The 25,368-nt window shown below is 46.5% G+C and overlaps 1 protein-coding gene and 1 long non-coding RNA gene across 3 annotated transcripts; one reads left to right on the forward strand and one right to left on the reverse strand.

The window, feature by feature from the left end:
- Nucleotides 1-13,047: 13,047 nt before the first annotated feature.
- On the reverse strand, nt 13,048-19,617 carry LOC131129888 (uncharacterized). Its single transcript, XR_009129914.1, has 6 exons — nt 19,520-19,617; nt 18,285-18,391; nt 16,895-18,196; nt 14,026-14,120; nt 13,535-13,819; nt 13,048-13,358 (listed from the first exon to the last, which is right to left on the reverse strand). It is a non-coding gene; the product is annotated as an uncharacterized LOC131129888 (long non-coding RNA).
- A 355-nt stretch (nt 19,618-19,972) lies between these two features.
- On the forward strand, nt 19,973-25,315 carry LOC131129887 (uncharacterized). 2 transcript variants are annotated; one of them, XM_058073825.1, is made up of 3 exons: nt 19,973-20,811; nt 20,916-21,026; nt 22,619-24,372. In XM_058073825.1, the coding sequence occupies exon 3, from the start codon at nt 22,619-22,621 to the stop codon at nt 23,936-23,938; it is 1,320 nt and encodes a 439-aa protein (XP_057929808.1). In that variant the 5' UTR covers nt 19,973-20,811; nt 20,916-21,026; the 3' UTR covers nt 23,939-24,372. The 2 variants fall into 2 exon arrangements, with proteins under 2 accessions (XP_057929808.1, XP_057929809.1); XM_058073826.1 differs by having other exon boundaries at nt 20,067-20,811; nt 22,619-25,315.
- Nucleotides 25,316-25,368: the final 53 nt, after the last annotated feature.

A 25,368-nucleotide genomic window follows, 5' to 3' on the forward strand; every position in this document is an offset into this window, starting at 1 on the left:
ATCCTGTAGAAGATAACCATCTTTTTATTGATTGGTTGAATCTTTCGACTTGTCCTTGAATCCAAGGACATCGGGCTCGACCATATATTTGCTTTATTTGGTATCTTTGACAAATTGAGTCAAGCGTTCCATTTTTGAACTCTTTTCCGTTATCCGTATGCAGTAATATTGGAGGAGAAAAAGAGGTAAAAATTTCATCAAATGCTTCTGCAACCTCATTTGCTGTTTTTGTTTTCAATGGCTTGACCATTCCAAACTTGGTAAATGAGTCAACAACAACAATGATCCAAGAAAAACCACTGTTTTTCGTTTTATATGCACTTAAATCCACAAGGTCAGCAATAAAGCGGTCTCTTGGGTTTTTGGCGATAATCGGATTGATTGGTGCTTTTGTATTCAGATGACGTTTTGACTGGCAATAAATACATTTTTTTACAATATCATCGGCTTCTGCTCTCGTAACATTATAGACTAACTTTCGAGCCTGCTCAAAAAATCGATCACGTCCAAAGTGTGATCTATTGTGAATTTCAAGTAAAAAAAAGATTTTTCAATTCATTTTCTTCGACACAAAAAAATCTTACTTTAAAACCAACACTGTTTATGATATGTGTTGGTTTTCCTGCTTCAAAAACAAAGAGTTCTGCAAGACTTCTAATTTTAAGTCGTGATTTCTTAGAAGATCCGAAAGGATAGCCGCCAGTCTCTTTATAATTGAGAATTTCGTCCAGCTGAGTCTTATTTAGCGAAATATACCTCATGGGCTTAGCTAGATATCTTCTTTTTATAGTTTTATTTGAAAAAAAATATTTTTTGCTGCAAAAAAATAAATTTATTTTTAAATATATCAAATTCTTTTGCTTTTTTTAATTTTATTTTTATTTTTCTATCATTAATTTTTCTCATATTTTCTGCTTTCTTTTGTTTTATTGCCTTTTTTGTTTAATTGGGTTCCGCCATTGGCGTGGTACCCTCATTGGACGGTGACAAAAATTATGCGAAGAAACAAGAAAATCGTAAATTTTAGATGGCAATCCGACAGAGCTGATTTTTTAGAATGTGATCCGCAAAATTCACATGAAGTCAATGAAAGAACGGTTTCTGTTAAGAATGAGTACCCTCCTCATCACAGCGTTAAGCATTGCCAAGAAAACCATTCTTATCAATTGGAAATCCAAAAAAAAACTGAACATAGCCTTTTACAAAAATCTTCTGTTAGATCATATAGCAATTGAGAGAATGTCTGCTGAATCCAAAGAACAACTGTCAGAATTTCAATCTATATGGGCTCCAATAATTAATCTCTTAAATTAATCTCTTTTTGTAATTCTCGAAGGGCTGAGTGTGCCTGTCTCTGCCCCTGGCGGTCTCGTTCCTCTGGCTTGGGGCATGGTCTTGGTCGCCGGGTTGCCCTGGCGTCTGGGGGGTGAGCGGGTGGGTGCCGTGTATCTCTGTCCCTTCCTGCTGGGCTGACCCCCTGGAGGTTCAGGTGGGGGTTGGTGGGGGGCTGTCCGGATCTGGGGATGGGGCGTGGGTGGGGTGGTGGTGGTCGTCCCGGGGGTGGTGCAGGCCGTCCCTCGGGGTGGTGGGTAGACGGGGAGCCGCATCCTGTGGGTGGTGGGCGCCTGCTGCTGCTGGGGGGGGCCTGTGTGCGTCCGGTGGCGCTGGTTCCTCCGCGGCCTCCCTCGCCCCTGGGGGTGGGCCGGGTTTGCCCTGGGTGCTCTGGCCTGGCTACTGTGTGGGACCGTGGGGTGTGGGCATGGGAGGCTTTGGCCCTGCCCTTGGTGTGGGCACGGGTGGTTATACCCCGCTGCCCTTGCAGAGCCTTCCCTCTTAGGTATGTACATGGCTATATATGTGTGTGTGTAGGTATGCATGTATATATTTATTATTATCATATCTAAAATAGTTAAAAGATCTAAATTATTAGAAAATATATTTTATATAAATTATTATATATTAAGTATCAATAGTAGTATCATTATTATACATACATAACTATCAATAAATATTATTATTACTACTATTATTGTTATTACTATTATTGTTATTATTATTGTTATTGTTATTATTATTATTATTATTATTATTATTACTACTATTATTATTATGGTTACTATTATTATTATTATTATCAATTACTTTACTTTATTTTTATTTATTTATTTATTTATTTATTTATTTTTTTTTTTTTTTTTTATTATTTTTATTCTCAATTTTAATTTTTGTGTATGGTAGGTGTATGGCCCCGGGTGGGGCGCCTGGTAAGCTCATACGGGAGGGGGGGTCTCGTTTGTGCAGCTTGGGCTCTGGGTGGGGAGGTGCGGTGCTGGGGTGGGGCATTACCTGCTTCCCTCCCTTCGGTGGAGGGATGGCTGGGTTGTGGTGGATGTGGGGCGGGCGGGTGGGGGGCTGGCTGTGGGTGCGTGGGTAGCGGGGCGGATAGCGGTGGGGGTGGTGCTCTGCGCGGCGTGGGCCGGGATTAGCGGGGGGCTTGCTTGGGGGGCGGGGTGGTGGGCTCTGGGTCGTGGGGGGGCCTCGACCAAGGGTTGGGGGGTGGGGCTGGCCGGTGGCTCACGGGCGGCCCCTGCTATTTGCCGGTGTCTGGTTGGCCCCTTCTGTCTCCGGTCTGGTGGCGGTCTTCCCGCCTCTGGGGTGTCCTACTTGGCGGGTCCGTGGGTGGATGGGAGATGTGGTGGAGACGGGTCGGCGCTGTGGTGGAGGGTGGGACTGGGGGGGGCATTCACTTTTTGCGGCTGTTGGGGTATCGTCTGCCTGGTGGGCTCTGCTGCCTGGTGTGTGTGTCTCTGTCCCGCCCTGGCACTCTTGGCTCACGAGCCCGGGGGGTGGGGTTGGGCTCTTCCCCATGCGGGTCCCGGTTCTCCTGCGGTCTCTGTGGTGTCACTCCCTGGGCTGCCATGGTGACGGATGTGTTGCCGGGGCGCGGTTCCTGCTGTTCTGGTGGTTGTAAAAGCAGCCTCGGGGCGTGTGGTTTGTCCGCGGCTCCTGGTGGCCCGGGGGTGGCATAGCTGGCTCAATCTCTGGTGGGGCCCTCCGGGGGGGAGCTGGCAGGCCGGACTGGCCGCCACGATGGGCTGGGTGGGGCCCGTGGTTGGTCCTGTGGCCCAGGGCTTGCTCCGGGCGGCTGGCTTGCCCGGCTCGGTTGGCCGGTAGTGCGGGGTGGGCGTGTGTGGGGCCCCGATCCTCCCTGCTGCACTGCACCACCTCACATACATGTAGGACTTTGGGGGGTGGCCTGCAACTGGTTTTGCCGGGGGCGAAGGGTTTCCTTGCGGATGCCCTTTTGTCCTCGGCATTCCTCTGGCTGGTCACCCTTCAATTTTAACCGCACCTTAGACACTCAGTTCTGGGGGGGGTCTGGGCAGGCAGGGGACCCACCTTTGCTCAGCTTCCTTCCACACACACACACACACATACACATACACCACACACATAGGTCAGCCCTATGGGACAGGCCTATTTTTAATTTCACTATCTACACAATACCATCTTCACACACACAGGTGTAGCGGGCTGGACCAGAGAGCCTACTGCCTACCCCCGCGATTGGCCCGCTGGCTGCTGGGGCTTGGCGGCTCGCTCGGGGTGCCCTGGGCTGCAGGATATTTTGGTCTGGTCTGCCTGGCCTTCCTGGGGGTCCCGCTGGAACCAGCTGACGCCGGGGCTTGCCCTGGTGTCATGGTTGGCGCTACCTCCCTGGATCTGTCCTGGGTCGCGGGCGCCAACGTGCCCTTGGGGGGGCGTTCACCGGCCTCCAGGCAGTGGGGTCCGCGCTGCTGGTGGCCTGAAGTCTACGGTGGTGGCTTGGGGTTGTTGCGCTGTGGTGGCTGCTGCGGGGACCGGGCTGTGTGTTGGGAGGGGACCTGATCCTGCTCGTGGGTACGGGGGCCTGGGTGGCGTGTGGGGATGGGGAGCATGCTCCTCGGGGTGGGGCCTGCTGGGGGGGCGGTGCTCTTTCGGGCGTTTGGGTGTCTGCTGCCACTGGTCCTATGCTCTGCCGCATCGCTGTCCCTGTCTTTGCCCATCCCCAGTCTTGCCTTAGGGCTCGTCGGGGATGGTTCTCCGGTACGTGGGCGGAGCGCTGCTGGTTCTGGGGGCGGGGGGGGGCTGGCCCTCCCGGTGGATGGTGCGGTCCTTCGGGGGCCTTGCGCTGGTCTTAACTCCTCGGCTCTGGTGCGTGGCCTCCCCGTGACTTGGAGCTATGGCTCTCCCTCACGGGGGTGAGCTGCCCGGTGGATGTCGGCCGGCGCAGTGGAGCGCCTCACCACTCGCCTGCTCGCCCCCTCCGCTTGCTCATGTGCGGGCCTCCTCCCCTCGCCCGCTCCTTTGTCTGCCAAACTGCAGTAGCCCTGATGCCGTGGTCGAGGGGAGTCTGGGGGTGCTATGCCTTGGCGGTCCGTACCTCCCTGGGCTCGGGGCCTGGTTGTGGGTCTGGGACCCCTGGGTCCCCCACCCTGTGATGCCCCGGACGCCCCACCCGGGGACGTCCACAGCATGTGTGTGTATTGAGTGGATGGGGTGTGCATGTGTCTGAGTTTATTTTATGTATTTATTGTTTTAAATACTTAGATAATTAATGATTAGTTTTATTATAATTATATATATATGTATATATATATGTATATGTGTGGATGTGTATGTGGGTATATGGCCATGTGGATATACGGGGGGGGGGGGGGGCTCTGCGGGGGTCTGGCGTAGGGTGTTCCATCTCAACCGCCCGGTCCTCCATGGGGCAGTGTGCCCGGGCCTCTTCTGTCCTGGCCGGGGCGGTCCTATGTCGGTGGTCGGGCCTGGGGTTACCTGGGGCGGGCCGGGTTCTGCTTCCTGGGGGTGTGTGGGGGGCGGGAGGCGGTGCCTCCGGCCGTGGACGGGCTCCCTTCCGGCCGGCAGGGGCGCCCCTGTGCCCACGGGTGTGTGGCCTTCGATGCCCTTCTGCCCTAGTAGGGTATGGTCTCCCGCTGGTCTCGGGGGTGCGGCTCTCCTCCGGCCTGCTGGCGCCTTGTTGCCGGTTGGGATTGCTCCTCCATGGCCTCTTGCTGGTCTCTTCGGGGAGTTGCTTCGGGGGCGGGTCTTGGGGAGTTGGCCCTGGCTTTGCCCACACCCACGGGGCCGGAGGATCTCTGGCGGTGGGGGCTTGACCTGGCTGCGCGGGGCGGGGTTTGCTGGGTGGTAGAAGGCAGTCTCTCTCCTTTTGTCATTCTCAGTGACAATTACACATTCACACACTCGCATTCACATACACAACACACCTCCATATGGGCACTCACAGCACACGGGTGCTTCTCTACACTATCTACCATCGTATCCCAGATGTTTATATAGTATTGGTATGCTATTATTACAGTAATAATGATGTCAAGCAGTGAGATTTTAATTACTGTAACTGTATGGTTGCAATTGTGTTTACTATCATGGGTCATGTCCTCATTGTTACTATTGCTATTGGTAAGTTGGACTGTTTCATTCCACTGATATCATCTCCAGTGTGACCCTTAGCCATCATTGACATTTAACTGTTCTGTTTGTCACTGTTGTTGTTTTGGGAATTCTTGTTGCTGCTGTTTTTGTCTCTCCCTCTACTCCCCCCCCCCCCCGACCCCACCTTTCTCTTCTCTCTTCTTCTTTTCTGTTCTTCTTCTTGCTCCGGTCCGGTCGTCCCAAATGGCATAACAAAGACATCAAATAACGGCAAATAAAATTTCATGGTACAGGGAAGTTGTAGCCAACACCTTTCCTGACACAGAGCAAATCTGTCTAGCATGTAAGGGCATTTAGATCAACAATACTATCTGCCCCAATGGCTGGACGGGACAAAAAAAAAAAAAAAGAAAACAGAATAAGATAAAATATATGAACACATACGGAAAAGTTCACTTCACACATGTAGTGCAATAATACATAATAACAGAGACAGCAGCTTGATTCAATAATGCATTATTTGGAAGCTAATTACTGTAAATTATTTGGGGTTTGTTAGAGGATTTCCAAAGAACAATGTCTTCGATAAAACACAATTTAATCTCACCAGCTAAACCAGATTGGTGTTACAAAGGCTGGTGCCAGCCGTTGTGGCCCCCAGAGCAGAGACGAAGGCGAAGATGGTAAAAAAAAGGGTTAATGGTAACAGAAGGCACTCACAGAGGAGGAAAAAACACGGTACGACAAAAGACGCCGGTAACCAAAGGTCACCGGGGAACGAGAAGTACAACAGAAGGCACAAAGCAGCAAACAAGGAAAAACTAGGAAAAACTAGGAAGCTCAACTACTCACGGGAAAAGAGTAGGCAGCAGGAAATAAAAGCGCTAAGAAGGCCTAATGGAAGATTGACCCCAGGTGTGCTGGCCGGATGAGCCGGGGGTGGAGTCCTCAGCAGGGCTGCAAGGAGACAGCAGAGGACCAAGCAGAGTGAATCATGACAATTGGTTACTCATTAGCTAATAAGTAAGACTTGTGCTAGCATAGCAGTCATAAAAATGTCTACATTATACCCTGTTGCCACTTAACGTACCTTTTAGAGTGTTCGTCGTAACCTCGTCGAGTGTATCTATAGCCAAACAACTTTTTGCAACTTTTTTCCCCCCTTTATGCTATTTTGTGTCTCGATAGCAAGACGAGCGGCAGTGCTACGCAGGCCTTTACGACTCTTCCCGCTCACCCTTGGATTTGAAAACACAGCACTGCGTATTGGGCTAGTCCAGGGGTGCTCACACTTTTTCAGCATGCGAGCTACTTTTAAAATGACCGAGTCAAAATGATCTACCCACTACAAAAATGCAAAACATCTATTTATTTTCAAATGTATTGAGGATTATTTGTACGTACAATGTATGTTGATGTACCTTACATAACCAAATGAGCCAATATTGCAAAACACACATAATTAACTATTAACATTTTTTGTAATTACCTGAGTTTACTTTGATGACTTGCACTGAATTGAACCAGCCAGGGATGCATAGTCCGGACAGTAGCTGCTGATAGCCAGGTTAGCCAGGCAAACGCACTTCGAAAAAGACATTGTGGAAAAAAAAAGTCCACCTCCCATTCCGTATGGAAGTGATATGTTTTTGCCTTTTTACTTGGTCCAGCTCCTTCACTCATTTTAGTGACCATAAACTTTAGCGAGGGCTTAAAATCTCGCAATTCGCCGACTAGCTTAGCACTTTGCATCGTTGTTTACGCATGAGCGGTGACCTAAAGGTCAAAATTCAGTTGTCATCTGACTGGTTGTCCTGTATGTCAATCAAGTAACGGGGATGGATGATATCGGCTGACATCGTAAGTTCTGCTGCACTTAGAGACGTTGTTTGATTTGATTGGTCGCCCGAAGGGCAACATTCAGTTGTCATCTGAATGGCTGCCCTGTACGTATGTCAATCAAGTGACGGCATTGATGCTGGGATGATATTTTTTTAATGTCACGCCGCGATCGACCAGCGATCGACCAGCGATCGACCAGTACCACCTCTGCGATCGACCGGTAGATCGCGATCGACTTAATGAGCACCCCTGGGCTAGTCCATTGCGAGGGGGTGCGGGTCAACAACATAACTTGGTATTTTGATATAATCGTATGAACAAATTTAAACAGATACATATTACTTATTTAATTAAACTATGTGCGATATGTGCAGACAAGCCGAATAAAAAACACTATTTTATTGAACAAACTAAAATGAAGTTGTCAGACCCACTGTACAAAGCATCATGGGTAAATTAGACGCGGGTGAACCACGGCAGGTGTGGATGCAGTCAGAGTGTTAAGGTGTTCTTTTATTTCAATGAATGATTGGCGTTGCGTTATATGTCTGGTGTTCGTTGCTCCAACACTCACACCCGTTCTCCTGGAGGAATCCCACAGCGGGGTTTAACGTGCATCGTAACAATTCGTGGGCCTACAGACCAACTCTTCGGGAACATCCGGAACAGGTTGCCATGGGTGACGCGGCGACGGCAGAGCGACCAGCTGGGCACGCAGCGACGGGTCCAATGGCTATGGGAGGCCGTATTTGGCACATATGCCCCGAAACAGGGCAAAACACATCAAAAATCTGTACACACAAACACAATTCACACATACACTCACTAATAATGGGTACACACGCACGTTAAAAGCCGTGTACACACACCGACAACAGGCACATACACACAAATAAACACGCACACACAGATATAATATTCACACAGGAGTATTAGTTTGTAGCGTGCGTGTGTGCAAAAAGAAATTGTGTGCGCCCGGAAGCTCAGTTCCGTGTAACCGGAAAGCACCTGAAATTGCTTGTTTACAGGAAGCCACTACTACAGCTACTTCCCATTTTGCCACTTCAAAATAATGTTCTCAACCCTTTACATTTTTATGGGCTTTGCTATAAAAACTTCATACTTGGGAGACAAGGACTCATTGTTCATTATTTTGCGTACATTTACAATCAATAAGAACAAACCAGCTCGCCTGCTTGCTAAATGTAAGTTTTAGCATGTTTGAGTGTATTTTATTCTGAAACGCACAACTGTAAGTCATAGTAAGTGCAGACATTTAATCGCAACAATGGCCGGCGGTAGGCAAACGGAGGTAAACTTGCTATTTGAATTATTCCTCCCCCTCCACACAAGGTTGGAACGACTTGTACATAGTATAGTCCTTTAAATGTGGAGGCACATAAGTTGATTCTACTTGCATTTGGAGTTTTGTTTTTTCAGCCATGTTGAGGAAATATATGACGTTTTCGTTGGAGTTGTGCACTGCATCCAGTCTATCCAACAGAACCCAGTAGCCGGACACTTCACCGAGCTGTGGAGCCATACCAGGACTATTGGTGCTATGACTTCTGTGGCTCGTCGTGCTGAACGCTCAGAGTCAAGAGAGTGTGCTGCACTATTAGAGTCACTCCACAGACACTTGTTGCTTATTTTACAGCAAACGTCAGTTCAAGAAGTCATTATTATGACACCAACAACTCAAAGTGGTGCTCCTGGTCGGCCAAGGTACGACCTGACACTGGACTAGATAAACCAGTGTTTGGATATAGGGCTGAACTGGCAGAGAATTTCTCTATTGTATGTGATAGACCGACGAACCTTATTTCGTCACAGACAACGTCTCAATGCCCTATCACGGGATTACACGCCACTGTCTGATGATTGTTTGATGTCAATCATCAGACATATTTTATCAAACACGCCCAATGCTGGTGAAACATATGTCCGCGGCAGCGTTGGAGGGTCCGCCAAGTACTGCGACACATCGACCCAATCGGACGATGCTTTCATCGCAGTCGAGCGATTCATCGAAGAGTCTACCATGTGCGGGGACCTCATGAGTCATGGTAAGTCTGACAGAAAGTCATGTTGGGTGCAGGGCAGTTTTTTTGCACGTTTTCATTAGATTCGTTAATATTACAATTTTTTGGCCTTCCACTTCCAGAAAATATAGCCTGCAAACTTGCTTGCTGGAAGTTAGCTTCTCCTGCAAACGAAAACAGGGGAAACACACAAATGGTTTATTTTCACATTTCTTCCCATCGCTTTGGAGAATGTATCAGCTTTGAGATCCCTTTATGCAGGATGAAAATATACTTGATTCCTTGTCTGAAGTACACATATTTAGCTTGCACTACATTTATTTACCACAGATCCACCACGCACTACGAACTGAGAGACACGGGACACCTCTACAGTTGTGGTATGAAGGTATGCTCACCACCGTTGGACAGAACAGTACAGCTGGAAGGAATGTGTTTACTACTAATGACGCTTCAGTGACTGACAACGGACCCTTACATGAGCTCCAGCTCAATAACAATGTTGAGGTTCCTGAACATTGACTTTCAGGTCAACCATAGCACCATGGAGGAAGTTAGCCAGACAATGAATCAATTTACTGAGGATGGTAACCATGGCATTCATTTATTTGTAACGCTTGTACATTTCCTTGAAAATAAATAGTAGTGGCCTACATGTGAATGGTTGGCTTTCAGTCTCTGCTAAGATTTTATCTGGCTCAACTATGAATACATTATTTACAAAAAAAAAACAAGGTAAGTGACAATGGGATTAATTAATACACACTAAATAATTAAAAAGAGTAACTGAATTGGTAGTTTTCTCTCAAATGTATTACAAGCGTAAGCGTATTACAAGCGTAATTCTTCAGGTGCACGCATTGTACTCCACACAAAATTAAACTCATTTCAAATTTGTGTAATCATTTTGAGATGTGGTGCAAATAATGAAAAACGGCGGACATGTTCTGATACCAAATTTAAATTTCAATCTTAATGCAATACAACCTTCAACACTCAGATTGTTTCAAGAAATGCAACTCGTACTTTTGAAGTGCAAATACTGATGTAAGAAATGTTATACTCCTGTAAAAATAAAGTGCTAATGCAGAAATGACACCCAAACAGGTGTGTGGCACAGCATGGCTTTGAATATGAACGCAAGACTTTCTCACGATGAATGGTAAGAATTTTTACTCCATTCCAAAACCCTGAGTGTTTTGGATTGCAAAGTCCATGTTTCTTTTGAAATCATCATATGACTTATGGCGAGGTGTTTTGAGACAGTTGATACATGTGTTTGCTATTGGGTATCTCCCTCTCTGGAATCCTAGTGATGGTTCTGGACAAAATCCAATAGGGGGTGCCACATGGCATCCTGTTGCAAATGCCAAGATGTCTCCTGGCTTTGCAGGGCCTTCCTCCTCTGAAAACTAAATACAACTAGTGGTGGGAACCACACTCAAAAACAAGGACAAAAGGCAACATTTTTTGCTGGATACACAAATTCAAATCCTATTGTACCCATAGTTCCAGTCAAGTTTGAGCACAAATTCAAAAGCTGGAAAAATACATCAGGCCAGAACCAATTCCCCTGCAGTTATTCACCTTCAACATCCTGCAAGTAGTCCCTCCAATAGGCTACCACCCTGTTTTCATCTGCCCTGTTGTTACTTCCCACCTCTTACCATCTTATGTCAAACAAGTCTTCCTTAATATCAGCAGTCAGAGTACCAGGGCTGTAGCACGACTGGGCGAAAGGCTTCAGGGTGAGATTTCATTTTATTGAGGACTCCAAGTGTTTTCAGTCAATCAGAAAACCTACACAATAATTTGAGATGAAAACTGAATATTACAAATTATTATCAACAAATACAGGCCAAATTCAGTAAATACATGTTGCAAGAATGAATATTAATTCTAATAGTCCGTTGAATGTGTACTATATAGTCAACAGTTAACCTGTGACAGGATGTACCTTTCCAGGGGACCACGGACACGCTGGACCACTTGAAACATGAGGACATCCTCCAGCAGTTTGTCCTTGTCAGCCAGGCTTGTGAGATGTCTCAAGCAGCCAGCATTGGCTAGGTAATCAGTGAGGGGTTCTGCAAACTGTTGCAGCTCCTTCAGTGTTTTGGCTTCAGAGATCTGGCTCACAGAAGGGAGAGCACATTTTAAGCAGCCCAGGGAACAGGAATAATATAAATTAAAACTGCAAGCGGTGATGAGCGGGCTCGAGCACCCCGGCGCGCTCGGGGGTACGCGCGGGTCGGGGGTACGCGCGGGTCGGGGGTACGCGCAGGTCGGGGGCGCAACTGGACGGGCGTGCGGACGCGCCGTACGAAAAACCGCGGTGATGGGATAAGCGGTAAGGGAGTTACGGCACTTGCAATTTTCCGCCAGGAGGGGGCGACGCTGGCGGCGAGGCGGGTGCGCGGTCACGTCCCGTCCGACGCCCCGAACCGCCGTAAAAAAATTTGCGACGATCTGACCGTGCGGTAGGTACTTGTGGCGGATATACGTTTCCACCTGTGGGTGGCGCTATAGAGTCTATGCGCCCACACGGTAACGGACCGGAGGGTACCCCAAACCGACAGAAAAAATTAGGGGCCGATCCGACCATGCGGAAGGAAGTTACGGCAGATATAAATTTCCACCAGTTGGTGGCGCTGTGTTTTGAACATGGGTTCTGGAGCGTTAGGTGCGTCCTGTCATGATAGACGTCTCCACCGAAAATCATAGTGATACGTGCAACGGGTGGCGAGGGATAATGAATGGAAACTTCTAGGTGGCGCTAGTGTGTCAACTTAGATTGGTGTCACATGGGAGCACCACCAGGGCGCTCAGGCCTGGATTCTGACCCCCCTATAAGTTTTCAACCACATGCGACCTTCTGCAGGCTAATTATGACCCTTTGAGGGTCAATGGCGAGGTTTGAGCATTCGCCGCCAGGCCACGCCCACCACGTGTGCTTTATTCAGATCACCGTCCATCAACAGTATTCACCAGGCTGGCAGTCAGTGACCTTGTGACCTTTATGTCCATCTGATCAATCTCCTGCCAGAAGAAGACTAATTGTTAGGCTAGTTGTTGCCAATAGGGGGGCTGCGCCAAAATCAGGAAGTGACCTATGTGGATCGTCGAGGTGGGGCCATGATCACATGACCAAGTATGATGATCTGACCATGTGAAGCCAACTTATTAACGTTTACAGTCTGCTCAGCATGCAAGGCGACCCGCCACGCCCACATTTCATGGATCAACCAAAACTTCCTATCAATTGAACATACCGCACCCCATGCCACTGGGGGTGCGCGAGAGTTGACGGGCACGCGAATCGACGGGCTCGGATCGAGCCCCCGGCATCGGCGTGTCCGGTAGAAAAAAACAGAGGCGCTCGGAGCGGAATTCACCATGCACCATATTTATCCGGAAGGGGGCGATGTGGAGCGCTCCAGCCGCTTCCTGAGACTTTGTTGTGGGTCTTATAATGAGTAACGTCTTTACGTTAACATCCCTTTCCAGCAAATGGGCATATTCAGGTTCTCTCAGTGTTTTTTAACACCCACGAGTACTTCATGGGTGAAGTTCATATGCAAAGTGAGATGTCTGAGCAATGTATTTGTTGGTGTGTTTTGTTTTGTAAAGTCCACTTAAACCTTATTACGTGTGTCAAAATGAATAAAGACCGGCTTTGTCAAATTAACCAACATGTTGTGGAATACCAGATGATGGATGAAAGCTAAAAAGATTTAAACAAAGTCGCGTACGAACAAAACAAAACATGTTTAATTACGTAACATACAAAAATTCAACAATCCAAAGCACGCACCATAACAACAATTTATTAATAATAATACAGACAAAAACCGTTCACACTCACATTCATACCTATGGACAATTTGGAGTCGCCAATTAACCTAACATGTTTGTGGAAGGGGGGATGTTTATTTGTTTTTTTGTCTTTTTTCCGGACGTGGTTTTTCTGGACGTTTATCCTGTCTTCCGGGTTTTTTTCGTCGTCCGTTTGTGTCGCACAGTCACGGGTGTCTGTTTAGAAGAAATAACACATGAGTGACATCTAGCGGTGAAACACTATAACATCCACCGCATTAACAACTACAATATATCATCAGAATCATACATAATGTTACGCATAAACATGACAATATTGCAACATCAACACAATATATAACTTGTCATCAATGAAATATGAAATATCTCACCATCACAGGGCACATATAGACAACCATGCACTTTAAGGGAGCCAGGCAACAACATTTCGTTGGCAAAGTCTTTGAAAGGTTTCCATAAATCCAGATCCAGCAGTACTTTCTGGAACACCATAAAACTGGATGACAGGGTCTTGGGGAACCGCAGGTCTCGTGCATACGTCAGTCCCATCAGATAGTAGCAGGCCTTGCTAAGATCCCCAAGAGTGCTGTGGACGGTGCTGCTCTCAATCACTATGCCATCTTTTCTTGAATGCTGGTTGATCCATCCCCGGCACCCTGCAGACATTGTAAAGACAGCTGTTAGGAGTTCACGTTCAACTTGCACCTCACAAGAGAAGTAGCACGTACTCTGGCATACAAAAAGCAGCTCCATCTTTGTGTGCAGTAAAGAAAAATAACTGTACTGCAGTTGTGCACTTGAGATTACATTTGCTAAAATGTTAAAACCTTGAAAAGCATGAGAAGTACAGTAGTATACCAACCTCAAAGTCCTGGAATAGGGCACTGGCATGTCCTGCAAGATAGTCAATAAGGCATCGGATGACAACGTCCCTTGTCTGCCCACGTTGGATTCAATCTGCCGGACAGAAAGTGTTTAAAGTAATAAAAAGCAACACTACACATTAAAGCAGTGCTTTGATTTACTAGAAAAACTTAAGTCTCAAACATGTCTATAGAAATTACATGAGAGGGAAGTTTGTAAGTAGTGATGGCAGCAAAAAAAACCTCAGACCTAAAATTTTGCCAGGCGCATGAATATAAGTGGATATTGTGGTGCGGTGTGCAAAGGATGTGAGAGATTGGAAACAGAAAACTAAGGAAGAAAAACCAAAAACTGTTCAAGGGGCTGTATGTAAGATTGTGGCTATTGTGGCTGTTGCTGGAGTGAAATAAAAAAATCTGTATTGCAACTAGCAGCAGGAATGAAGCGGCAGTATCTGTTGTCACAGTGATATCTATTCAGGCTTCTGTGGCTTAAGCGGGTAGGATGGACGGGTATTTAGCTTCTTACTATCAGTCACAGTAACTAAAAGCAGAGGTCATGTCAGTCAGGTGCTCTGCTGGTTATTGTTCCACTTTCACCGCCCCACACTGGTCCAGATTCACGAAAAAGTCGATCAAAACTAATTTTTGAGTGAATTCATTGTAAATCAGCATGAAAATGATCTATAAGCAAAAACATGACCGTATCTCTTCATTTTACCTCAAAAACCGAAAATAACGAATGACTTTAGTTGGCCAACTTTCACAAAAACACTGACTTGTACCAAAACTTTATAAGTCACATCATAAAACACACTGAAAGTTGGTAACTTAACGCCTTCCACTTCACATCATATCACACACTAAAAGTTTATCCCCCGCGACCTGAAAGACAACCACCACCATCACCCAGGGTCTACAGCTCTACCGATGGAGCTCGAAGGAGGGCCAGGACCTCTGGCGGAAACTGGTCCGTGGCCTTGTTCGTCGGAGTCTTCAGCTTCCGCATCCGGAGGGGGCTGATCAAGGGGTCAGAACTCTCAAGAAGACGGTGGAACAGGTCGGTGTTCGACTGAACCCGGGACATCTGGCGCGAATGGTGCTCCCGGATGGCCTTGAAGTCCTTGTTTCTTGCTTCTTGGGCTTCCTCTGACATCGCCCCCAGGGGAAGGAGCATGCCGGCGGAGACAGCGGGAGCATGGATCAGGAGCTTGTGGACCGACTGTGGCATCCTGAACCACCCATATAGGCTGACCAACATCCTGGCCGTCTCAACCGCGTACACGCCGAACCGCTCCTCGTCGAGGTTGAAGTTGGAGGACGCAGCGCGGAGGAGGTGGCTGAAGCGGCGGATCAGGGTGGAATCAAGGCCCAGAATGTCCGCAGACGTTTCGTGCTCCAAGAAGAAGCGGCGGGCAGAGTTCCCATTGTTGGTTGTTCCAGATCCGCCAGGAAGGGGTTGGTCGATTAGGAGCCCCAAACGCTGACGAAACTCGGTCTTGATCCGCTGCTTCTGTTCCTTGACAATCCGCTGCTTCTCCTCTCCACGGGCCTGCCACTCGCAGAACGGGAGTCTGTACGCGATGTGAAGGAGCATCTCCATCGACCGGATCCAGCAGTGGAGGGTGGAGATTCCGTGCTGGGTCCGGTCTCCAGTGGGCCGGGCCAGAACTCCGTCGATATCGTTCATCTCGGTAGGCTTGGCCAGGCAGATGCTGCAGACCTGTTGCGACCGGATGTCCTGGATGGCGTTGTGGACCTTGCCGTCAATCATGGTTAATGCCATGTCGTGGCGGACGGAGATGGTGGCGTCGTTGGTGAGTTGGACGGTTGACGGCGTGAGTGACTCCACCTCCTGCTTGAGTTGGACGTAGGTGGAGGTGGTCAACTCCCTGGACTCCTTTTCGAAGATGAAGCTGATCGGACGACAGAAGAAAGTGGAGTTTGGCTTCGGGTTTGCCCAGATCACTCGGCCATCCTCGGTCCGGAGCCGCAGAGGGACCATACTCGCCAGGAACATGGTAGAGTCGGGAAAGTCGGGAAAATCCAGTTTACTCCTAAAGTTGCAAAAAGTGGCAAAACCTTTTCCAACCAAGTAAAGAGTGATGTCGTAGGTATCACATGATGTTGATTTGAGTCTGTGCTTGGCCCTTCTTCTGTATTATATGACCCATTGAACAAACACTAAATGACTGCTCGACAACATGTGATTCAAACCAAAGGGAATTCTCCCAGTATTGGCTCAAAAGGAGAAACGACCACCTGGTTGGGCAGTTGCCATCCTTGGGTGACTGGAGGTACCACAAAAACTTGGAAACACGCACGTTCACTAGTGAGCACAAGTGCCCAACATTTCACTTGCTGGGAAGCGGTACAAAGAGGAAACTGAAAACCTTACTTTTGAACGCGCACTGCTCCTAATCAGGGGGCTCGGGGACCAAAGTAAAAGCACACCCCAGTTCCTCATGAACTAAAAAAAGGAAAAATACCCCTTTTTTCGAAAATCGGAGAGATCAGTTTTGATCGACTTTTTCGTGATTCTGGACCAGTGTGCGCCCTGACATTGTGTCTGTGCGCTGTGCACCTACAGAAGGCTTGTTGTCACATCTTTATTTCAAATTAACATGTTTTCTTAGTCTCTGATGACAGACATATTGTGCGATATTTTGTGTACTTCGTACATACATAGAGTTCCTTTGAGAAAGACTGGAGGAAAGGATGAGTAATAAATAGGAGAGAGAGTCAGACAAGATAAATGACAGCTGTATGATGTGAACAGAGAATGGAGAGAAATGTGAATGAGACAGGTGGAATGATGACTATTGCAGGTAAGGTACAAATTTAATAGGTGGAGGATGGTTTTAATACCTGAAGTAGAATGTTGGTCTGTGCTTGAATTGTTGCTCTGACAACGCTTTTCCTTGCTGGAAACAAGGACATCAGTTTTGGTGTCCTTTCACCTCCCTTCTGGCACCTTCCTCTCCTGAAAGAGAGATATGAAAGAAGAGACAAAAGAACCAGTGACAACAAAAAGTGAAGTGCATACTTAAGTATAACTGTGAAACATACAGTAGTTGTTTACAGTCCATAATGTGTTTAACACAAAAGATCCAAATACTCACCTGTGAGACATTAAACAAGGTAGGCCACCTGTGCTTCATGTCACTGATGCTCATTTGCAGGGCTCTACATTAAAAACCAAAATGACTTGCCCATAGGGAATCCTTAAGGTGAGAACTACTTGCCCGAACTTGCCCCATGTAAAATGAAAAGACTGCCATAATGATATCATGTATTTTTTTGTGGCATCACATGAGAATCTCAAATAAATACAATAATATAATAAATAATACCTTACACATGGTAGTCGTAGTAAGCAGTGATATTTATAAGTTGTGCACCACAATGAAACATTATTGAATAGACACATTTGTGTACTAGTAAAGTGTTTTTAATCCAGAAAAAAAATGCTCAATGGTCAAACAATAATTTGTGAAGCAAAGGTGAGAAAAATCCACAGAGAAATGGAAGCGCTAGATTTTGTAGCTTGTGCAAAATCAGCACTTGGTATTGGATCTAATGGGTGGTGTTTCATTGTGACCACTTCAAATTGTCACAGCAATGTGATTCACTCACCTGTGCCATCATTTGATTTGCTGCCGCTAATAAAATACTTGTTTAGGAGGCACTGCTTCATCACTTTTTTCGTTTCCTTCAGAATTAGACGATGTTGGCAGCGACGCCATGATGGATGTTTTCATAGTCAAACGATCGCTGATTGGTTGATCGCGAACAACGGGTGTGGGTAAAACGCGGACTGTGGATTACGGACCGCGGTCTAAATAAACGATTCTGATTGGTCCATTGCAAGGATTGCTTTGCAAATTACCACCGGAATTACGCATTCCGTGTTTTACCAACACCCAACAAGAACCGCTTTAAAAAATACCTCTTGGCAGTAGTGCACTTGCCCGACGGGAATATCACTGATTAGATTTACTTGCCCGAATTTTGTTTTAACTTGCCCCGGGCCATCGGTACATCGTTATTGTCGAGCCCTGATTTGTATGTTGTATGTTCCTCTATGTGCAAAAGTTCTCCACATCAAGTCCTTAATGACTGGGCTGTCTCTCTTCTTTAATTGGTGATTAGTTGGTTTTGGTTCAGCTCCTGGAGGATAGCGAGGAAGAATACCACTTCACCACTGTTCCATGTTTTAAGGGAGCAAGGACATCTTAAATGAAGACAGGGTACTTACAGCCACATCCATAAATACTGTGCTTGACTTGGTATTGCTTGAGAAGCTCCCCTTTTGAAGTATCTTCCAATGTGCAGCGCCTACATTGTCAGGCCACGGGCCGCCACCTTAAAAAGGAGCATAAACAGTGTTAGGATGGTTTGTTTTTAAAAGTGCTGTCTAATTTCATGTACATCGTTTTTGGATTGCGTTTTAAATCCACAGTTCTAAAGAAATAATTATAATGCACATTCATTCATGCATTCATTTTCGATTGCTCATCCTCACAAGGGTCGCAAGGGGTGCTGGAGCCTATCTCAGCTGTCTTCGGGCGTGATGCGGGGGCCTCCCTGGACTGGTGGCCAGCCAATCCCAGGGCACATATAGACAAACAACCATTACCACTCACATTCATACCTATGGACAATTTGAAGTGGCCAATTAACTTAGCATGTTTTTGGAATGTGGGAGGAAACCGTAGTACCCGGAGAAAACCCACGCATGCACGGGGAGAACATGCAAACTCCACACAGAGATGGCCGAGGGTGGAATTGAACTGGCATCTTTTAGCTGTGAGGTCTGCACGCTAATCACTCGCCTGCCAAAAATGCACATTGACATTAATTATATCTCCAAATATAATTACAGGAAAACATGCAGTAATTCATAATTCGAATTAATATTTCTTATATAAAACCATGAATAAATAATTTTAATGAATACTGTTGCCCATCTCTGTGTGGAGTTTGCATGTTCTCCCCGTGCATGCGTGGGTTTTCTCCGGGTACTCCGGTTTCCTCCCACATTCCAAAAACATGCAAATTTAATTCTAAGTAGACTCCAGCACCCCGCGCGACCTTCGTGGGGGTGAGCGGTAGAAAACGAATGTTGAATACTCTTGTACTATAATTGTAATGAGCTCCGGAAGTACCTTGGCTGTTCCCACAAGAGCTTCCCATCGGAGCATATCGACATCACGTCATGTTACAAAAACAATGTAGAACTAAGCAAAACACGGCGTACACACATAAAGAGAGCGCGGTTAAAAGCTTAACTTTTCCGGTTCGATGGTCCGTTACCTGTTAAAGTATGTTCGCCCAACGAACCATGTTAGCTGAGCAATTTGGTGGCTAGCAAACATAGCTAAAGTTAGCTTACGCACAACAGAATAGCGGTGACATTAAAAAACAACACCCAGCGCATTTGAAGGAAGACGGGGTCGCTATTAGTTTAAAAATTGCAAGTGCTGTACTTACCGATGTGTTCTCGTCCATATAACTTGCCGTGTTTTGATACCTTCGGGCTGTTGTTGTGTTGCCGGAAACTGTACCATAGACCTATCATAACTCCACCCCTTTGGCCGCGAAGGGGGCACGTCATGACGGTCTACGTCACCAAGCTTAAGCTCTGGACTTAAGCATTTATTTATGTAAGCGATTAAATGATTTTCAGAGATTTTACAAAGTTAGTAAACTTTATTATTGTTATATTTAATAAGGCTCTGGGTCATTTTCTGAGTGTAGTATTTTGTATATCATTCTAATCGGTCAGATCCTTTCGACAACCATTTGTTTACGTTTTATTCTGAAGCAGTGCGTTGCGGTGTGTGGAATGCATTGGAACATTTTGCTCTTTATGGAAAAGTGGTTGGCTCTTAAAAGAGCCGTTGTGGTGAATCTACTGCAGATTTGCAGCGATTTCTCGGCGGAAGTTGAGGTAGAGCGCCTCATTTCCCCTCTCGTTGAGATGGCAACCGTCGGAAAGCAAGTCGTGGACAGAGATGTTGGAATGCGGGATGCGCTTCATGCCGCGTTGTCGGAGGAAGCCGCCAAGGACTCGGTTAATCCTTTTCCTCGCATTGTCCAGTCCACGTCCTGTGGGTGTCGTCTGGTAACGCCAGTTCCAACGAGGCAAGATATCCGAAAACATCACCACTGTGCCGGGTAGCAAGTGGATGATGTAGTCGAGATCCGCAATCATCTTGAGGAGAAGCTGGCAGCAATGTTGGCCGCCGTAGCCAAAACTATTGCCACCAAGGTGTATGAGCAGCAACTGTGGAGGTGTCGCTCCTGTTTGCAACTTCTGGCGTATAAAAGGCACCAGATGCTCCCACCTCCTGCCGCCTTGTCCATGCCAGGTGACTTGGCAAGGGAGCCCGAAATTGGGGTCCCGCCGATATCGCCTGACGTGTCTTTCCAGCCGGGTCACAATGGAGCTGCCGATGAGCCACAACGTTGTCCTCTGAGTCCCGTTCATCGTTATGGCGATAGTCGCACTTCCGCTTATTTATACAGTGAGCACGCAATGCCATTGGCTAGTTTTCCCTCAGTTCGTCCACGTAAACATTGTTTGGTTTAATGCGCCCAATTTCAAATTACATTCATTCCGCCAATAGCTGATCGATTGATAGGTGAGTGAGGCACGATTGGTCAATTTAAAAAATATTGACCCGCCCAACTTTCACATTACATTCAATCAGACGATCGCTGATAGGTTGTTTGTTTGGTGACTTACGATTGGTCATTTATCCAAAGGCGGAGCCTGACAGGTTGGTTTTGTGAGCTACGATTGGTCAGTTCTTCCACGGTGTGGTGCATGGTGCTATAAATGCTGCTTCGCGTGCCCCCCCCCCCTTTCTGCTCGACCGAACAGAAAACTTTTCGAGAGAGAACGCTTTTTGCATTGCCTAAAAAAGACAAAGGACCTACATTCGCCGGAAACTGCAGTTTGCCATTGTGTTGGACTTCATCTGCTGACATAGAGGTGAGTTTTTTTAATAGACTTAGTAAACTGAAATATATTCATTTGTAAGAATGAGCACCGAGCGCGATCCGCAGGAATACACATCCGGTTGGAGCTTAACTCCATTTTGTTTTTTCTGTTTTTTTCTCTATATGTGTAATTTTATGTATTTGTATGTTGTCGTTGGTGCCGCCGCAAGGTAACTGCATGTTTGGGATACACTAACGGTCGGAACTTAACTCCATATAGCTCAAGTTATATTTGGTGGTGCTGCACGTAGGCCGCTTGTTCAGGATACACGAACGGTCGGAGCTTAACGCTGTATAGCTAAAATTGTATTCGTTGTTGCCGCACCTTAAACGAGCCGTTAGCCTAAAGGTAACGATTCTGTGACCTGTGCTAAATGGAGATAGCGTACCATAAAAGCATTATCGCGATTCACCAGCACCTGGGATTTGCTTGTGTGGAGAAGCCACCGCACCGTAGGTTTTCAACTTTTTAGCTTTCTCTGTTTCCAATGATTTTAACCCCGTCACTCATCTAAACCACTACCGCGTTGCACCGGGAGATGCTGTTGTGGAGGAGAAGACGCCCACCTTACGTTTTCTTCATTTTTCTTGTTTGCAATGATTAATCCGTCATTCATCCAAAGGGCCACACCCAAGTGTGCATGTGCCCACTCAAACGCACACAATATGAGGGGGGTGGGGGAAGATGGTGCTCTTGCAGTAAAACACACAGCTGGTGTTTATTTATTTATGTTTTCTGCATAATAGTTGTATTTATTGACAAAGTTTGATTTATCATTTTATCTCTGTGTGGAGTTTGCATTTATTCTGTGTGTGTGTTTCACCGTGTACCCCCTCCCCCACTGGCGACTCCAAATTGTCCATAGGCATTAATGTGACTGTCAATGGTTGTCTCTGTGACCCATGCTTGGCTGGTGAGCAGTGTGTAGTCCACCTCTTGCCAGCTGGGGTAGGCTCCAGCATTCCCACGACCCTTGTGAGGATAAGCAGCACAGAAAATAAATGGATTTATTCATTCATTTTCTACCGCTGCTGCAGGAGCCTATCCCAGTTGTATTCAGGCGAGAGGCGGGTACATCCTGGTTGTCAACCAATCACAGGGCACATAGAGACAACCATTTATACTCACTTTCATTTGACCCCCACCCCACACACACACTCCATATTGTCTGTGGCCATGAATGTGACTGTGAATGGTTGTCTATGTGCCCTGTGTTTTGCTGGTGACCAGGATGTAGTCCACCTCTCGCCTGAATATAGCTGGGGTAGGCTCCAGCATGCCCGCGACCCTTGTGAGGATAGGCAGTACGTAAAATGTATGGATATGTTCATTCATTTTCTACTGCTGCTGCTGGAGTCTATCCCAGTTGTATTCGGGCGAGAGGAGGGGTACATCCTGGTTGTCAGCCAATCACAGGGCACGTATAGACAACCATTCACACCCACTTTCTTGCCTATGGACAATATGGCATCGCAAAAAAAATCCCACGCACACACGGGGTAACCAGAGAGCATGGAAAAGAGCATTTAGAAGCTTAAGTACATGGCGTGTGAACTGACATTGATTTCATTGTTTTCTTTTAGATGCCACGAAAGAAGGGTTTCCGTATGCGACGCACACCCAGGGCTGCCCAAGCTGTTGATTGTGCAGTTGCAACAAAAGGTAGGGACGAAGTATCTTCACTGTCACCAGTGGAGGTACCAACAGGTGGGTTACAAAAGGTGGTCAAAGGGTCATTTCATCAAGGCAATACAAGGTTTAAGTATGCAGGAACACAGTGTATGGCGATTGCCTTTTGTGCCACTGCTTTACACAGTATTAAAAATGTCTTGTTGTGGGATACTGCTGATCTTGACATGGCTGTTGTTGAAGGCGATCAGTTGTATACCACTCTAAGGGAACGTCACGTAATTTGTCACCAATCCCACTTTTTGTGTGCCACAGAATTGCCCAAACAGGAGGTGATTGCTGGACACAAATTTGAGTTTTGTGTGAAGGATGATTATGCTTTAGGTGATGTCAATGTAGTTTCCAGCTATTATATTGAAAACGGGATTCATGTCACTTTGCATGATGCTTTGCACACAATGTTTGGCAAGTACAGCACATGCATTCTTACAGTTTGCCAAAGTAGTTGTGTCATCATTTGTGTTGCTGGTCAGTATTGTCTGGTGGATTCGCACTCGCGCAGCTGTAATGGCATGGTGTGCAGTGATGGAACCAGTGTTGTTCTGTGTTTTGGTGGTCTTGATGCCCTTGCTAATCACATTAGCAATTTGGCTGCAGGGTTTGGAGGAGCAGAGAAACTTTTTGAAATAGCTGGTGTTGTTGTGACTGTTGTGGCTGACAGGAAACGTCACTTGGAGATGACGACTGGTGATGATGGCAAAAAGTTTAAAATGGCTGACATTTCTAGTACATGTGCATCTGATGTTGAGGTCATCAGTGTTGTTACCACACAGCATGCCTTTTGTCCAATGCTTCAAAATGACTCCAAAGATGTGTGCCAACTTTTGAATATAGATTGTGAAGTCAAAACTGTGCCTGTCAATTTGCGTGTTGGACCCTTGGGAGCTCCCTGTAAAAAGGAGAGCATTGTTGCTGATGGCAACTGTTTTTTCCGTGCCATATCACAAGCGGTGAGTGGCACACAGAAAAATCACAGGAGAATTAGACTCCATGTGGTTAAACATATGGAAAAGCACTGTGAAGATTATGAGAAGCTTCTCAGGAGTGAGTACAGTTGTTTGACAGAGTATATTAGTGTTTCCAAAATGAAATATGTCAATAGCTGGGCAACTGAGGTGGAAATTCAGGCTGCAGCGGATAGTTTAGGAATAAATATCTTTACTTTTTACGGTGGTCGTTGGACAACTCGAGTGGTAATCACTACGAGTGTGTGACATGTGTCAATGAGGGTCAGTTAGGAAGTTGCTTTGGCATTTGTCAGAATGGTACATCTCAGGTCAGTCAGTATGGTACCAGGTCACATCGGCATCAAGTAATTTGCGCTGATAGTGAAGTAGCAGTTGGTTTGAATGATGTTGTTGAAACAGGCAAAGAAAAACATCAGTCCATGGTTCCACGTGTAAGCCCGTCCAAATATCTAAAAAGGAAAAGGGCCCTGGACAACAGATGTAAATATGTCGCTGACATGAGCATAAGGGAGACAAAGAAGGTAATGACTATGAAGAATTACAGAGAACAAGCAGTCTTTAGGCAGAGAAAGAAGACGAGGAGTGTTGAAAAGTATAGAAATGATGTCATTCATAAAAATAGAGTTAAAACATCTAGCATCTATAAGTATAGGAATGACAGCTTGCATCGGGACAGGGTCAAGATGTGTAGTGTGAGTAAGTATAGAAGTGACAGCTTGCATCAGGACAGGGTCAAGATGTGTAGTGCGAGTAAGTATAGAAGTGACAGCTTGCATCGGGCCAGGGTCATTATGCAGGGCGTCAAAAAATATAAAATGGATACAAGGCACCGGGCCAGTGTCAAACTAGCCAGTATGAAGAAATATCACAGTAATTTAGAACGCAAAATGCGTGTCATTGCAGATGTGAAGGCACGAAGGCATGCTGCAAAGTTGCGAGAGGAAGAATTTGATGTTGTTGTTGAGAATTTTTTAGAGAAAGTGAAGAATGGGCCCCAATTTGTCTGCTGTGTGTGCCATAGGTTGATGTTTAAACATCAGGTCCTGCAGTGTCACAGAGAGCATTACAGCAAAAGTGCAAGTGCTTCTCTTGTGAACACGTGCATTAATGAGGATTATTTGCACAAATGTAGTGCAGAGTGCACGGTGCCTTGTTTGTTGTTGGAGTCTGGTAGAGGGCAGCTGTGGGTTTGCTACACTTGCCATTACAAGATTAGCAAAGGGGAACTCCCACCAGAATGTGTGGCAAATAATTTGGGGGTGGACCCGATTCCTCCTGAGCTGGCTTGCTTAAACAGCTTAGAGCAACACTTAATTGCACTAAATATCCCCTTCATGAAAATGCTAGCTTTGCCTAAAGGGGGGCAAAATGGTGTCCATGGGCCTGTGACTTGTGTTCCAGCCAATGTAGTAGAAACGACAAATTTGTTGCCACGGTCCAATATGGAAGGCTCTATGCTCCGTGTCAAACTCAAAAGGAAGCTGACTTACAAAGGACACTACGAGTACCATTTTGTTGACAGCATGCACATTCGTGAAGCCTTGAGGTATCTGAAAGAGTCTAATGTGCATTATGAAGATATAGAGTACAACGAGGAGTGGGTCAATGACTTGTAGGGAACCTGATGCCTCTCAGGTGGAGGACAGTGTTCCTGCAGTAGATGTCACACCACCTCT

This window comes from Doryrhamphus excisus, chromosome 5 (assembly GCF_030265055.1).
Source record: "Doryrhamphus excisus isolate RoL2022-K1 chromosome 5, RoL_Dexc_1.0, whole genome shotgun sequence".
NCBI lineage: Eukaryota > Metazoa > Chordata > Actinopteri > Syngnathiformes > Syngnathidae > Doryrhamphus > Doryrhamphus excisus.

What these genes read in the sequence shown, in the direction of transcription:
- LOC131129887 (XM_058073825.1), top strand. Translation starts at nt 22,619, where the DNA reads ATGCCACGAAAGAAGGGTTTCCGTATGCGACGCACACCCAGGGCTGCC.